The sequence below is a fragment of the Condylostylus longicornis genome, unplaced genomic scaffold, assembly GCF_029603195.1.
Source record: "Condylostylus longicornis isolate FDR11 unplaced genomic scaffold, ASM2960319v2 ptg000004l, whole genome shotgun sequence".
Lineage (NCBI taxonomy): Eukaryota > Metazoa > Arthropoda > Insecta > Diptera > Dolichopodidae > Condylostylus > Condylostylus longicornis.
Genome location: NW_026577973.1, coordinates 16,360,473 through 16,375,138, shown reverse-complemented (window position 1 = coordinate 16,375,138; position 14,666 = coordinate 16,360,473). Strand labels below are relative to the sequence as shown.

The 14,666-nt window shown below is 27.2% G+C and overlaps 2 protein-coding genes across 2 annotated transcripts; one reads left to right on the top strand and one right to left on the bottom strand.

The window, feature by feature from the left end:
• Window positions 1-7,932: 7,932 nt before the first annotated feature.
• On the bottom strand, window positions 7,933-8,384 carry LOC129611693 (U-Asilidin(12)-Dg3b-like). Its single transcript, XM_055524966.1, has one exon. The coding sequence runs from the start codon at window positions 8,279-8,281 to the stop codon at window positions 8,027-8,029; it is 255 nt and encodes an 84-aa protein (XP_055380941.1). The 5' UTR covers window positions 8,282-8,384; the 3' UTR covers window positions 7,933-8,026.
• A 2,164-nt stretch (window positions 8,385-10,548) lies between these two features.
• On the top strand, window positions 10,549-11,361 carry LOC129613460 (tigger transposable element-derived protein 1-like). The gene has a single exon (XM_055527542.1). The coding sequence runs from the start codon at window positions 10,549-10,551 to the stop codon at window positions 11,359-11,361; it is 813 nt and encodes a 270-aa protein (XP_055383517.1).
• Window positions 11,362-14,666: the final 3,305 nt, after the last annotated feature.

Genomic DNA, 14,666 nt, shown 5'->3' with positions numbered 1-14,666 from the left:
GTACCTGCCATACAACTCCAGAAGCTAATTTTAAATATTTGGAAAAATAATAAAGTCAGATTCATGAAACTTGGCAGTTGTGTGTCCGATTGTAGATCAGATATATTTGTGAAGTTTTAGTGGAATTGCTTGACAGGTTCGGGTACTTGCCATACAACTCCAAAAGCTTATTTTAAATATTTGGAAAAATAATAAAGTCAGATTCATGAAACTGGGCAGTTGTATGTCGAGTTATAGGTCAAATATATTTCTGAAGTTTTAGTGGGATTGCTTGGCAGGTTCGAGTAGCTCCCATACAAGTCTAAAAGCTTATTCTTAATATTTGGAAAAATAATAAAGTCGGATTCATGAGACTTGGCAGTCGTATGTAAAATTATAGGTCAGACATACTTCTAAAGTTTTGGTGGGATTGCTTGGCAGGTTCGAGTAGCTCCCATACAAGTCTAAAAGATTATTCTTAATATTTGGAAAAATAATAAAGTCAGATTCATGAAACTTGGCAGTGGTGTGTCCGATTATAGATCAGATATATTTGTGAAGTTTTAGTGGAATTGCTTGACAGGTTCGGGTACTTGCCATACAACTCCAAAAGCTTATTTTAAATATTTGGAAAAATAATAAAGTCAGGTTCATGAAACTTGGCAGTCGGATGTCCAATTATAAGTCAGACATATCCGTGAAGTTTTTATAGAATGACTTCACGGGTTCGGGTAATTGCTACACAATAACGAAAGCTGCAGGGTATAATTCAATCGGTTTATACCGACTGAAACGTTTTTACTTGTTTTTTTTTTAATTTTAATCATTTTCATTTTAAGTAAAAGCTGATAATGGTGTATTATTCTTTCAAGCGAAATTTCTCTTGAATATACTCTTTTCTCTTTGTTATGTTACCATTGACGATGTAAATATGATGTGTAATTAAGACTTGAAAATATGTGTGTGTGTATATAAGAACAAATATACAGACGGAAAATAAGTTAGTGGGAGGTACGAGAAAAACAAAATAATTTATTGTTGCTTTTAGTCCAATCTCATTAATAAAATTCCATTTTTCAACTTTTTTTTTTCTTCATTGCGATATATTAAAGGTTTCAACGCACGAGAAGTTAAGTTTAATATTTTTTTCTGGAAAAATGGCTGAAAATTTAAACTAAATGATCTTATTGAATGTTTACCCTTTTTCATATATAAAATATATTATGAAAGAAATAAGAAAGAACCCTGGGGTCAGTTTTTGATTATAGAGGAGTTCCTTTTAGGTAATTTTATAGTTTGTGTTGCATAAAAATTTAATGGAATCTTAATTTTTTCGAATTTAATTAAAAATGGAAAAAGTGGTTTCTTCTTTTAAAATTAATATCTTTGGTTATGATTTTTAGAGTTCATATTTCTTTGTTTTTTAGTTTTCGACAAGTCCATTGAGTTCTGGCGCAAACCGGAGTTTCACGAAAATTGCCATAGTTATGAAGACATTTTTTCCCCTAATTATTCTGAAAACAAAATTTCAAAACCACATATTATTTACACATATTATTTTTATATAATCTCACAATTATACCCAGACCAAATTCGACAAATTATTAAAAATAATAGAGCCTTTGTTTATAAATTTAATAAAGAATGGATTTAATAAAAAAATTCCATAGGTTGTACTAGTCTTAATGTAAAATAGATCAAAAACTTACAATAAATCGCACTTAATTGACTTTGTAAAGTCACTGAATTTTCAATTCAGTTCGTTAGGTAGATGTCAATTGATAAATAATAAAATTTTACTTATCCAATGATAATGGGGAATCAATTTATTTTTAGTTCAAAAATTACGCGACATGTGTAACTTTTGTAATCTTTTTGTAAGCTTTTATTCCAATCAAATTGTAATGGCTTCCTTTATTCAAGTTGGTATAAATGGTATCGAGAACATGTTTCACGTGATACAAAATGTATAACAATAAAAATAATTTTTAAACAATAATTCATTTTCAACTAAAGAATAAGAATAAAGAAAGGAAAAATATCTATGGCACAATCAAAATGATATTTCATTCTTTTCTATTGAAACCCATCCGTTCTGTAAAAATAACTCGTGTCTTTTTTAAATTTTATTTAAAGGATCCTTATTTGTTCGAATAAAACATGACAATATTGATTTTTTTTCATTTTGCTTGTTGGAAATTTATAAGCTTTGAATAGAAGAAACTTAACAGTTCAGAATAAAAGATAAATTTTACGAACCTACATGTAAACATGTAGAATTCTTTGTATGTTCTTATGTATATGAATATTTGTGAATTTAAGTATTTAAAAGAACTAAAAAATAAAATATATTTTGTGTGTACATATATATATATATATATATGCATATGTAAATGCTATGAATATTCTGAAATCACAAAGAACAATAAGTTCTGTTCAAACGTAGGATTTGCAAAGAAGCAAATTTCTGTCTTTGAGATCTGTGCGTGTTTGTAGCCATGGCTAACCAATTTTTGTTGCATATATTTAGGATGTGAAAGGAGTAATTAGAAGAGGTATCAAACAATCCAATTTCACAGATGATTAGTAGATGACAGATGATTACAGTTATCTCTCTCCTTCTATAAAATTTTAAAAATTCTACAATATCTGAGAATGAAGTTGTCGTAAATTAAGTAGTTAAGTACGGGAAATAAAAATATAAACACTTTTTTACTTAATATGTATGTTGGCATATTGGAAAACTGTGAAAACTGGAAACGTCTAAAATTTCGTGTCGAAGTAAACAAATTAATAAAAAAAATTTTAAAATTTATTTGCGGCATTGACAATTTCAGGTTGTTAAAATATGATGTTTTAGGGTGGAACTATATTCCTGGGCTTCTTACAAAACTTCAGCTTTCCATCCTGAAGTGAAGAATCCTGAGTGAAACAGTTTTTTACACTAACGCAAAAACTAGAGGAGCCCACTTGTAATCAGTGAAACGAACAAGTAAACTTTTTTTTTTAATTCTCATGTAAATTTGCTAAAAAATAATACGTTAGTTCACTCTATTAATACGTGACGATCTATATGTACAATTGGCGAGACAACATTTTTCTAAAAGTATTTGCATTCATATTTTAAATAGATGACATTTTGTAGGTTGTCAATTATAGTATAATTTGACAACAAAACAAAATGATCCTAAGGGTTTCGTAGCTCACCGGAACTTATCAATCCTTTTAGCGTGTATTACTTTCAGCACAACTTCACTTGGTACAACCACACCTTTTTAGTATATTACAAAGCGTGTAAAATGGAGTACAAAAACTCTTGTATCGCACTGTAATATGCAAAAATTACAAAATATTTATTTGAACGAATATTCGAGGCGTTAACATTTTTCCTTTATAATACTAAATGTTCTAAGAAAATTCATCAAAAATCTTATCATCAGTAAGATATTAAGAATTTGGTTCAAAAGTTTCTTTTACTTACATACAACATATTTGAAACTTTAATTAAAGAATTATGTTAAAGTTTTCCTTTTAAAATTTACAGAAGAATATTTAAGCATACGAGCAAAGATTTAAAAATTTCAACTCTTTATATATAAAATATGTATGTGTGTATATATGAAACTTACAAAGGATTTTCAGATTAATTTTTATAAAGAATTTAAGTTGAGTTATTTTGCTGAACGACAGTAAAATTAAAGTAATCTTACAAAGTATTATAAAAGTTACAAAATCATACACTAAAAATTCTGAAATATCTTATTTTATAAATTCTTCAGAAAAGATGTGCATACAATTTAGATTTTATCTTCGAGAGTATTTATGTGTGCACGTACTCGTATACCTTCTTGTTGGTGGATTTCATAATTAATTTTATAAATTATTGGGTCAGATTAAGAGAGGTAAGACATACGAAAAAAAACAATCGAGATTTTTTAAGCATTTTCCAAATTTTGAAATGAGAGTTTAGACAATCAAATAGCATAATTTTTCATTATTTTTTGTTCAATATAACAAAAATCTAATATAGTTAACATAATTATGTATGACAGACTGCATTTGCTTATTTTCTAAATAAAATAAATTCCAATAAATTTATTTTTATTATAGCGAAAGTTTTGCAAAAAAATGTCTTTTACTGAACACTTTACTTCTCAAGAAATGAGTAATCCTCTAGTTAATATTCTTAGAAACACATACATAAATCCAGCTCTTATTTGAGATTTATTTACTAAAATCCTAGAAAGTTTTCCAGCTAGATCAGATATAGTCAAATAGTCTGACCAAATTTCGACTTCCCAGTCCAGATATTCCTGGAAAATTCGTCTTCAAAATCCTCAGTAAAAAATTAAAATCTATTTACAACTGAAGCAATATAAGTAATTAAACTCACATATTTTATACATAGCTTTACGCTCTAGGTGAAGTTGAATAAAATCATGGCAATCAACTTAAAGTTTACATATGTAACTAATATTAAAAATTATTATTAAAATATTAAGATTAAATTAAGTTCTCACTATGGTAACTATGAAATTATTGTATTTCGATTTTATTCATTTAAATTTAAACTTTGTTATTTCCAAATACAAACATACATACATGCATACGTTTTTTAAATTAATAACTCTCATGTGTTCGTTTCTTATCTCTGTATACAAGATTTTACAAATATTCAAACCACACGCATTTTTTTTGCATAAAATGTGGTAACAAAAATCTCTTGCTACAATGTAATTTGCAACAGAAAAAATTAAAACTTTCATGATATAATTTCATTTGGAAATTCTCGTTTTAAATCTTCTTCAATACTTTTATGCGGACTTTAAATTTTCACTTAAGTTACATTCATACATATATGTATGTACTCGTACATATATGTACATATTTTAAATTTTATGTTAGAATGATGGTGTGGATTGTGAAATTATCAAAAAATTTTCTAAAATATTTATCAGACGCCCATATAAAATTTACATACATAAATATTGTATAATATTTTATAGTTCACTTATAGAAACAATAGAGATGCATATTTTGATAATCATATTCATATCCACAATTTTTATAAGATTTATCTGAAAATTGAATATTGAAAAATTAATTTAAATCTTTCATAGTTTGTAGATGACTTAATGAAAACAAAAAATATTTCGAAGACTTTAACTAACGCCATATGTAATGCCATACATATCTATCAGGCCATCAAGCTCAGAGAGCAAATCAAAAATAAATTTCAAATTTATATGGAGTTTAAATGGAAGGTGTGTGATTTTGGAAATTGAACAATATTATTAGCTCAATCCATTGGTAAATTCCATCTGAAAAATGCATTTAAAAAACAAAAATTGCAATTTTTAGCGCAGACAACCTTTCTTGTCTTCCAAATGAAAGGGTACTGAGTTACGGAGTAAAATTTTTGAATAAAAAATAAAATTTAAAAATAAATTGAAAAAAAAGCAAAAAAATTAAAAATTATTATCTAGATGGCTTTTAAAACTATACTAAATAAAGTTAGAATTATAAAGAATACTCAAAAATTTCACAAAAAAAAATAAAAAAAAAATTTCAATCGGCATACTTCGAAAACATAAAAGAGTGAGAATTGTTTTTGTATATTTTTCCGACATAATTCGGAAAAAAATAAATTCAGTTTGGTGGCATGGTACATATAGGTGGCATTACTTTAACAAAAAATTTTTCAATATGTTTTTTTTTGTAAATCTTGTTTTAAAGAATTAAAATATAATTGTTAGAATTTTCAGATTTCAAATCATTCACAGTTGCTGTATAAAATATCATTTAATAAGAAATATAACAAGAATTTAATTAAATAATTTAAAATACAAAAATTAGATATGGAAATAGTGATAAACATGCCTTTAAGATGAATTATTCATTCAAAATATTTATGTAATTGAGTGTTGGAAGGAAAACATAAAAACATGCACAGTGACCAAGTTAAAGAATCTGCAGCACACCCTCGAGAACCATATTCTCCTCATGAATTCGTGTCCTGCAAAATCTGCAAACATCTTCACTTTTAAGGACCAGCCTCTTAAGTTGACCCCTCACACTTGTATAGAAGCAAACTAACACTTTCAATAATGCTGTAAAAGTTCATTTTTGTATAACAATCGACTGGATTCTGTTTCGACAAGACTATTATTTTATGAATTAAGTATCACTTTCAAAAACCAAAGAGCTCTTATTCATTTTTCAAAAGTATTGATATTTACAGTACAAAATCCAAATTTCAAAATTTGGCATATTCTTAAAACTACCTGCCACTTCGAATAATGTGTCATAGATGAATGATTTTTTGTTTAACCCGTTAAATACTAATAACGAATACACAGAACCATCCAAGTAATCAATATATTAAATATAATAAAATATTTTCCGAATAGCATGTGCCAAGACGAACACAGTAAATTACATATTCTTTTTTCGGTTGTCTTTCTTAAGATATGTCCAATTCTTACATTTTTATTTTTAGAAAGACCTACTTTGAAGCTTCATTATTTAAGAAGTAGGAACCAAAAAAGAAAATGTCACAAGATATGTATATCTTCTAAGTAATCTTTAGATTACTTAGAATGAGATTAATTAGTTGCTAATTTTGGTCAATATTTTGTAAATGACTTTCCGAATACAACGAAATAAAATCAAATCTTATAATTTACGTTATTGCCATAAATAATTTTCCCTTTCATAATTTTTTTCTTACTTATTTTACCCTAAAGCACATTAAACTCATCTGTTGACCAAGCATTCATCATCTAAGTAAAGAAAATTGGTCCGCTTACCTATTCGTTTACCCAAAAAAAAAAAGCAAAATCTATTTTTCTTTATAACAGATGACGTGACCATAAACAATATTTATTTTATTAAATAAGGATTTACACTTTTTATAAGATTAGCCCTCATTTTTCATTTTAATTGTATTTAGGTCACCTATGAAACTCGTCTTTAATAATGACGATGGCCATTTATTATCTCAGAAATATGTCTGGATTTAAAATAGACAAAAAAGGAATGGATAAAGAGGGGCGCCATCTCAGCTGTGTTTTATCAAAAAATTTAATTCATTGCATTTCACAAATTTATAAAAAGGAAAAAAAAGGAAAAAATATGGTGGGATCGAAATCAGATTGCTTCCTTCTTTTTATTTAAAATTTAGTGTGTAATTTATAAGGTGAACTTCGCTTTATACTCCTATTGTACAACAATTACATTTTGTATTGTGGTTTTAAACGGTTTGCGTATAATACGCGCTTGAAGTGTTTTGCCATTGCCATTGGCACAAAATATTTAAAAGCTGATTGAAATTATTGAAAACTTTGATATGATCTTATCTATTAAATTTTGTAATCTGCGAACATAATAGTAGACCCTTTAATTATTTAAAATTTAGATCTCTACAATAAGTATAAGAATGAAACTTATTGTAGGGCTAGTGAATTCAAAAAATATTTTAGAACGTTCAAGTTTTATTCTTGTTTGAAAAATAATTATAGATGAACAATAATTTTGAATACTTGTCCTGCAAATAAGTATGTCGGCTTTAAAACTAGAAAAACAACTCGAAATGCAAAATTCTTCATATTGGAATTTAGTTTTTATTCTTATCTAGTGAAAGTAGCGTTCTATTAACAATCTACAATTAACTACTCACTGTCACTAATTTTAAATAAAATTAATGCAGAAAATTGGGATCTTTTTAGTTTGTTTTAGGAGTAAATGTATAAATTTCACTAGCGTTATTCGATCCATTTACCACAGACTTGTTAAATTCCTTCCCAAGCTGACTGTAAATACAAGTATTGGTGTTTAAGCATTGGTGACTGACAATATTTTTTACAGTCGCAAAATTTTTTAAAATGCTTAATGTCTGAGCTTGGTTTGGTTATTAAATTTTATTTAGTTATTATTAAAAAGTAAAAATTAAGATTTAATCTCATAATACAATCTTTTTTATTTCTTCTAGTTAATTAATTCAATATCTTAAAAAGTAAAACTTAAAAACTTATCTAAAGTCATCAAATTATCTTCGACAATTGCAAACTTTTCTGCTATCACACCAACCACCTTTAAATCCTTTTAGAAGACAATGAGCAGCACAAAGTTGTTCATTTGCAAGTAAATCACAAGTTGCACGTTTTTGACGCAATCCATGTTGTAAATCAGAATCAAAATGTAATTCTTCACCAGCATCTAGGTTACTATCAATTTCAAATGGATAAGCAATTGTCATTGCAATAATGACGGCAAATATTGCAGCAAAAATTGTGAATTTCATTTTCTTCAAAATATTTTTGAAATACTTGAAATATTTGTGATTATAAAAAATCTTTGTTTGTTAATCTTGAATTGAGAATAACTGAACTGATTATGATATTGAAATTAAGTGAACATTCAATTTTATATACAAATTTTTCAACAAGAGCCATCGTCTTTATGGAATCCCCCAAGCTAAGATTTTGTTTAAGATTTTTTTAGGAAAATAATAAATTCCACATAATCGACAATTGGGATTCACCTATTGGGAATTTTCATCACAATCAATTACATTTACTGATTGGCAAAAGTAGAAAAAAATAATTTTTTTCATTCTCAGAATAAGGTCATCAATACAGTTCATATTACGAATATTAATGATAAGCATTATTTTTAATTTCACACTTGTTCTACCACTTATAGATATACATAGTATATTAATAATTATGTCATAAATTATTGTATTGTGTTGAACTTTGTTTCAAAGTCAATAAATATTTATAGTAGCACACATATTGTATATTCGAATGATGTCTAGCTTTTTCGTGTTCTCTGAAACGTAAAGATTTATACATATTCCTATGTTTTACACATATAGGTGTGTATACAAACTTATATTATCATTAATTGTTTTTGTATTTTGAAAATTGAATAAAATTGTTCGGTAACACAAAAATTGCATATGTTTAGGCGAAATAACGAGTCCAATAGTGACGACAAGTTTCTCTTTATATAAAATTAATAATTATATTCCAATTTCAATCATATTGCAAATAAATCTAAACAAAATAATAATTAATTTTTTTTTTTGCTTTTTGAATAATTCCTGTTTTTTGAAGTAGCTATGTTATTAAAAAAAATTTCAACAAATCAACATTTCAGCTGGTTGCCTGACAAGGTGATTGTGTATAATTCAATTTAATTTTTTAATCAATATTTCCTTAAGTATATGTACATGAGAGGCTCTCGAACGCATACAATTGACTTGGGTATAATGTTCAATTAAAAATAGTTTGAATAAATAGGAAACATATAGCAATTCGATCGAACATCCCTTCAACCTTACTTGTAATAAAAACATATATTGAGCTGTCATAAACGCAGGCGCGGTCCTGATGTATTCGTCGCCCTAAGCGGTTCCTAAAAAGTGCGCCCCCCCCCCCCCGCCCCTCCACCGTTTCACCTATTTTATTACTGTGAACAAAATTTAATAGGCATTGCGCATTGTGCATCATAAAGCACTTTCTTGTAACCTTATTATGCTGAATTATATAATTAAAGTCTGGAACTAAACTTTTCAATTTTTTGTTTTATAAATTCAAAAACAAGGTAGGTAATTTATTTAACTGTATGTTTTTTTATGAAGTTATGATTAGATTTATATCAATCATTTAAACTTGATTTTTTGATTTTAACAACCAAAAAATTTACTTTTTGACGTTAGTGAAACTTATTGTAAAAGGTTCTATGAAAATTATATCAAATGAACTTTTTCAAAGCTTATTTGAATATGAAAAAAAGTAGAAATTTATTTTTATTTTTATTCGTAATTTTAAATTTACGAATAAAATTTGGCTTTTTATTTCACTAATCGCCTAAGAATTTAAGCAGCGTACGAGTATAAAAAAAGTTTCGACTTGCATTCAAAAATTTAAGGAAAATCAAAGTTTCGTTCTAAAATTTATGACTTGAAAACTAAGCTTTTTATGTACATTGGTACAAGCTTTTATGCTGTTCATTAATTTTTTTTGATTTTATTAAAATAAATCCATTTTTAATTTTGGAGTTAAATGTGTGAAACAAATTATTGCGCCATTTCATTTTACTTTTATTGTTTGCATGATTTACACAAGATCAATTCAACATAAAATTGTTAATATTCGCTTGATTATTAAACAACATTTTTCCAATTCAATATAAGTACAGGTATCCCTCGTATAACACGGCACTTGTATAACACGTTTTCGATATTACACGGTATAAAATTTGCGACTTTTTTAACACGATTTTCGATATTACACGGAAATTTTTTTTTAAATTTTGATATTCAACACAACAAAAATGGGATTTCCCCTAAAAATAATAACAAATACTTAAACATACAAAATACATTTCGTAATATGTACTTGAATAATTTATATTCTCTGTCAAGCCACTTGTGTTTTTCACTTTGATAAAGAAAGATCGTTCAAGTTTCAACTAACTAAAGGAAAATATTAATGTCAAATATTTTAATTAATTCTAATTAATGAATAAAAAAAATTAATTATTTCTAATTAATTTTAATTAATGCTAATTGTTGATAATGCAAGTAGCCATACTAAGGAATTAGATCACCCAAACGTAAAAATTGTTTTTCTGCCACCTAATTGTACATCGTTGATTCAGCCCTTAGATCAGGGAATCATATCAACACTGAAAGCATACTATATACGTCTATCATTTGAAAAAATTTTTAACAGACTCGAAAGTGATGGAAATGCAACCCTTCTTCAAACTTGGAAGGAGTTTTCCATTTTAGACTGCGTTACAACTGTAGCACTAGCTTGTAAGGAATTAAAAAGAAATACACTTAATAGGTGTTGGAAATCTTTGCTACCTCAAATGGTCAATACAGAGAATGTTGGATCAACTTTGGAAGATGAATATAATAGAATAATATCCGTTGCCTCTAACTTAGAAGGGGATGGGTTTGTCGATATGAATATTCAAGACATAAGAGAGCTGTTCGAAGAAAAAACCTTGGATGAGGAAGAGCTCATTGCATTATTGAATATATCCAATTTTGATCAAAACGAAAACTTTAGCTTTATCGCTCCTAAATTAAGTTTAGCTGACGTGCAAAAAGGTATAGCGTTAGCTAATGACTTAGAGAATCATTTCGTTAACAAAGATTCTTCAGCAGTTCGTTGCGGAAAATTTAAAAGAGATCTCAGAAGTTGCTTGGGTCCTTATAGAGAAGTTTTGGCCCAGTTGCAATCTGATTTTGTAGCTGCTTCATCTGATGAAGAAATAACTAGTGACGAGGATTTTCAAGCAAATATGAAAAAAATTAATACTAAGTCACGGGTCATTTTTGATGACAGCGATGATTCAAATTAATCTAATGAAATTGTTTCATTACGATTTATACATTATGAATTTATATTTTTATTTTTGTTCGTTATTACTTATGATTGAATTTATTATTTATTTATATTAAAAAAATAAAGTTAATAAGTTTTTCATTAATTTTTTTATGAAATTTCAGATTTTCTAAAATTTACCTCTCGATATAACACGGAGCATGTTTTCGATATTACACGGAAAATACATTAGTTTTACAGTCTCGTTTAACACGGTTTCGATACAACACGGTTTTTATATAACACGGTCTCGATATTACACGGACAAAAAAATTTTCTTGAATTGATGTAATTACGTTATTTATTGTACCTAACAATATTATGTACATAATTTGTTATCTTTTTAAAAACCTCGTATACCACGGTTTCGATATAACACGGAACCAATTAACCGTGTTATAGGAGTGATACCTGTAGTAGATAATATTACCAATTAATATATAATTCTGTGATTGATAACATTTTTTTCAAAAACGAAAGCAAAACATAGTAGTAGAAATTCATAACAATCATGTAACTTTGAAATTCATTCAAAATATTTTGTTGTTAAACAAAAACAAAATATTGGTATACACAATCTCAATATCAAGCTATGCATTCCATTATTTAAGAATATTGCTCTCATTCTCTTTTTCTAATTTCTTTCTATTCTCATTCTTAATTTGTGTTTTTTTTGTTTTGTTCTTGTTGTTTACTAATGCAATAGTATACAGAAAAGTAATACATTATAATAATGTGTTTGTTTGTTTGGTGAGTGGGCGCCAACTAAGCAAAAATAAAATTTTGCATGTATGAAACAATTTAAATATAATGTGTACGAACGAGTGTAGCCACTAAGCATAATAAAAACATTGCTTTGTGATATAATTATATGTGTACGAGCGAGTGTTGATAGGGAGCAATCTCAGCAAAATAAAAATCTTGCTTTATGAGATAATTATATGTGTACGCATGAGTGTTGATCTTATTCATATTAAACAATATAAATTATGTGTGCGTGTGTATTTTTGAATATTTTTATTTTTTGCGTATCTTGCTTCTATGCATATTATATGATTTCACTTATGTATATGTAGGATTGAATGTGTATAGCTGTATGAAATAATATTTTCTGGGTATAGGCATAATATGCGAATTTATTCTAGTATGTATGTAAAAGGAAAAATTAATATTTGCAATTCTGATGATTCATACATTTTAAAAAATATTTTGTGTATTCGTACAATAAATAAAAATAAAAGAGTAGTTTAGAGTAAGAAAATGTGTGAATAATTTTCATTCTATGAACATTTCATTGTACGGAAAGGAAAATATATGAAGATCAATACTAAGTGTTTTGCGTAACTGACCGTTTTTTTTCATGCACATTTTTTATATTATTAGCAATAAAATGTTATGTTTGTATGTAGGTACATTTTATCAAGTAAATTTCGCTGTAAATTGAATTAAATTTGTATTAAAATTTTTTTTTTAAATTTATGGTTTTTTAAAGTTTCTAATGGCGCCCCTGCTTTTCTGTCGCCCACTGCAAATGCATACTTTGCATATATGAACCGTCCGGTCCTGCATAAACGTTATGATCAACATGATATTTGCATTTTAGCTTGCTGTCAATTACCAAGTCCACCAATAATTCTCTAACTTTACATAAATTCTATAAAACACTAAAGTTCAAACTCTGGTGTGTTTGTTCATAACAAGCATTCATCAAATCATCAGAAAAAATCTGTATTTCCCTTTGTAAACCCAATCGAGGTACTGACTATTAACATGAAGTTTATAAAAAGATAGGTTTGATAACTGACCCTTGTAGAACTTCTATTTAACTTCTCAACTTAATATTGTATTGTATTCTGTCAATCTCAACTATTTGTCTTATATCTGTTAAATATGTGCTTAAGTATGTACTGTATGTTTTATATTCCGAGAAGCTTAGGGTTAAAATTTTACCAACAATACGCCGAGACCGTGAATCTTTGATCTTGGTGACCGGTTAAGAAACTACAGTGCTTGATGTAGAACAACATTATTATTGTTTAAGATAAATGCTAATTAGAGCCTTTTCAAAAATTTTCTATAGAGTAATGCCGAAATTTGCCTACAATAAAAATAAGATTCTAATAAAAACAGTTAAAAGTACAAAGTGTTAAAATAACTTTAACATTTTGCTTGGGCCCCGATGTGCAAATTTGATATCTGAAAGAACTTTATAGCTTCATTATTATGCACATTCATTTTCTTGACATAACATGGCATGCTAAATTTACACACATATACAACTCGAAATACATTTACCTGTGTAGTTTAACGAGGCTAAGTTAAATTTCGCCCATGCAATATTGTAAAGTCCCAAATAATGTTGTTTGATGTTCGAAATTTTTCGTAAATTAGTAGCAAAATACTTGAAAAGTAAAGAAGAAATATTTTCAATCAGTTACAGTGCAATACTTTAAAAGATGGAAACTGGAATTGTATAAAATTGATAAAAGTAATAACCAAAAATTTATAAAACTTTTATTTGTCTGGACTCTAGAGCACTCGAAAGGAATAGTAAAAGACTCATTGTTATAGTGATGTATTTTAATTAAATCTAAGATTGCCGTGTTATATTTATTGGAGAACTATTTGAACGATTCAATTAGAATATGATCTTCGAGAGTGTTGATTATGCGTCTGATTTTGAATATTCAATATTAACACTAATAAGATTTTGACAATGTCTCTCTACTTGATCACTTTTTCATTTAGTTCTTTTTAACCTCTTCGTCAATATATAAAACGTTTATATGTTGTTGCGCATAGTTTAAAACTGATGCTTTAGGTGCTATTATTGAACAAAACGTTTGAGTAAAATTTTATGCAGGCCGTAACGCACTTTATTTATTTAATGTACATAAATTAAATAGTTTTCCAGTATAGTACGTACCACACTTAACTGCGACAGTAACATTATTTGAAACTTTCTTCAAATGTTCTTAAAATCAAACTTCATCGAAAAAATTATTATAAACTTCAACTTATTGAACTTCTTCCAAACATATTTTTGACCTTAAAATTATGAAAAAATGATTTTTCTTATCGACTTATTTAGTACAGGTGATTACCCCAGCTATTCAATTGATTTCAAATCTGTTGATTGTATTGGATGCATAAAATAACTACACCAAAGGCAGTTATTATGTTGTGTAAATTTATTATAAAAATAAATCGAAATACTAAATAGTAGAATTAATCTAGAATAATAAAAAAAAATTCTTTTGAAATACAAATTAAGACCAAGGG

Bases quoted from the DNA above. Each gene is read 5' to 3' on its own strand.
- LOC129611693 (XM_055524966.1), bottom strand. From the start codon at position 8,281: ATGAAATTCACAATTTTTGCTGCAATATTTGCCGTCATTATTGCAATG.
- LOC129613460 (XM_055527542.1), top strand. From the start codon at position 10,549: ATGCTAATTGTTGATAATGCAAGTAGCCATACTAAGGAATTAGATCAC.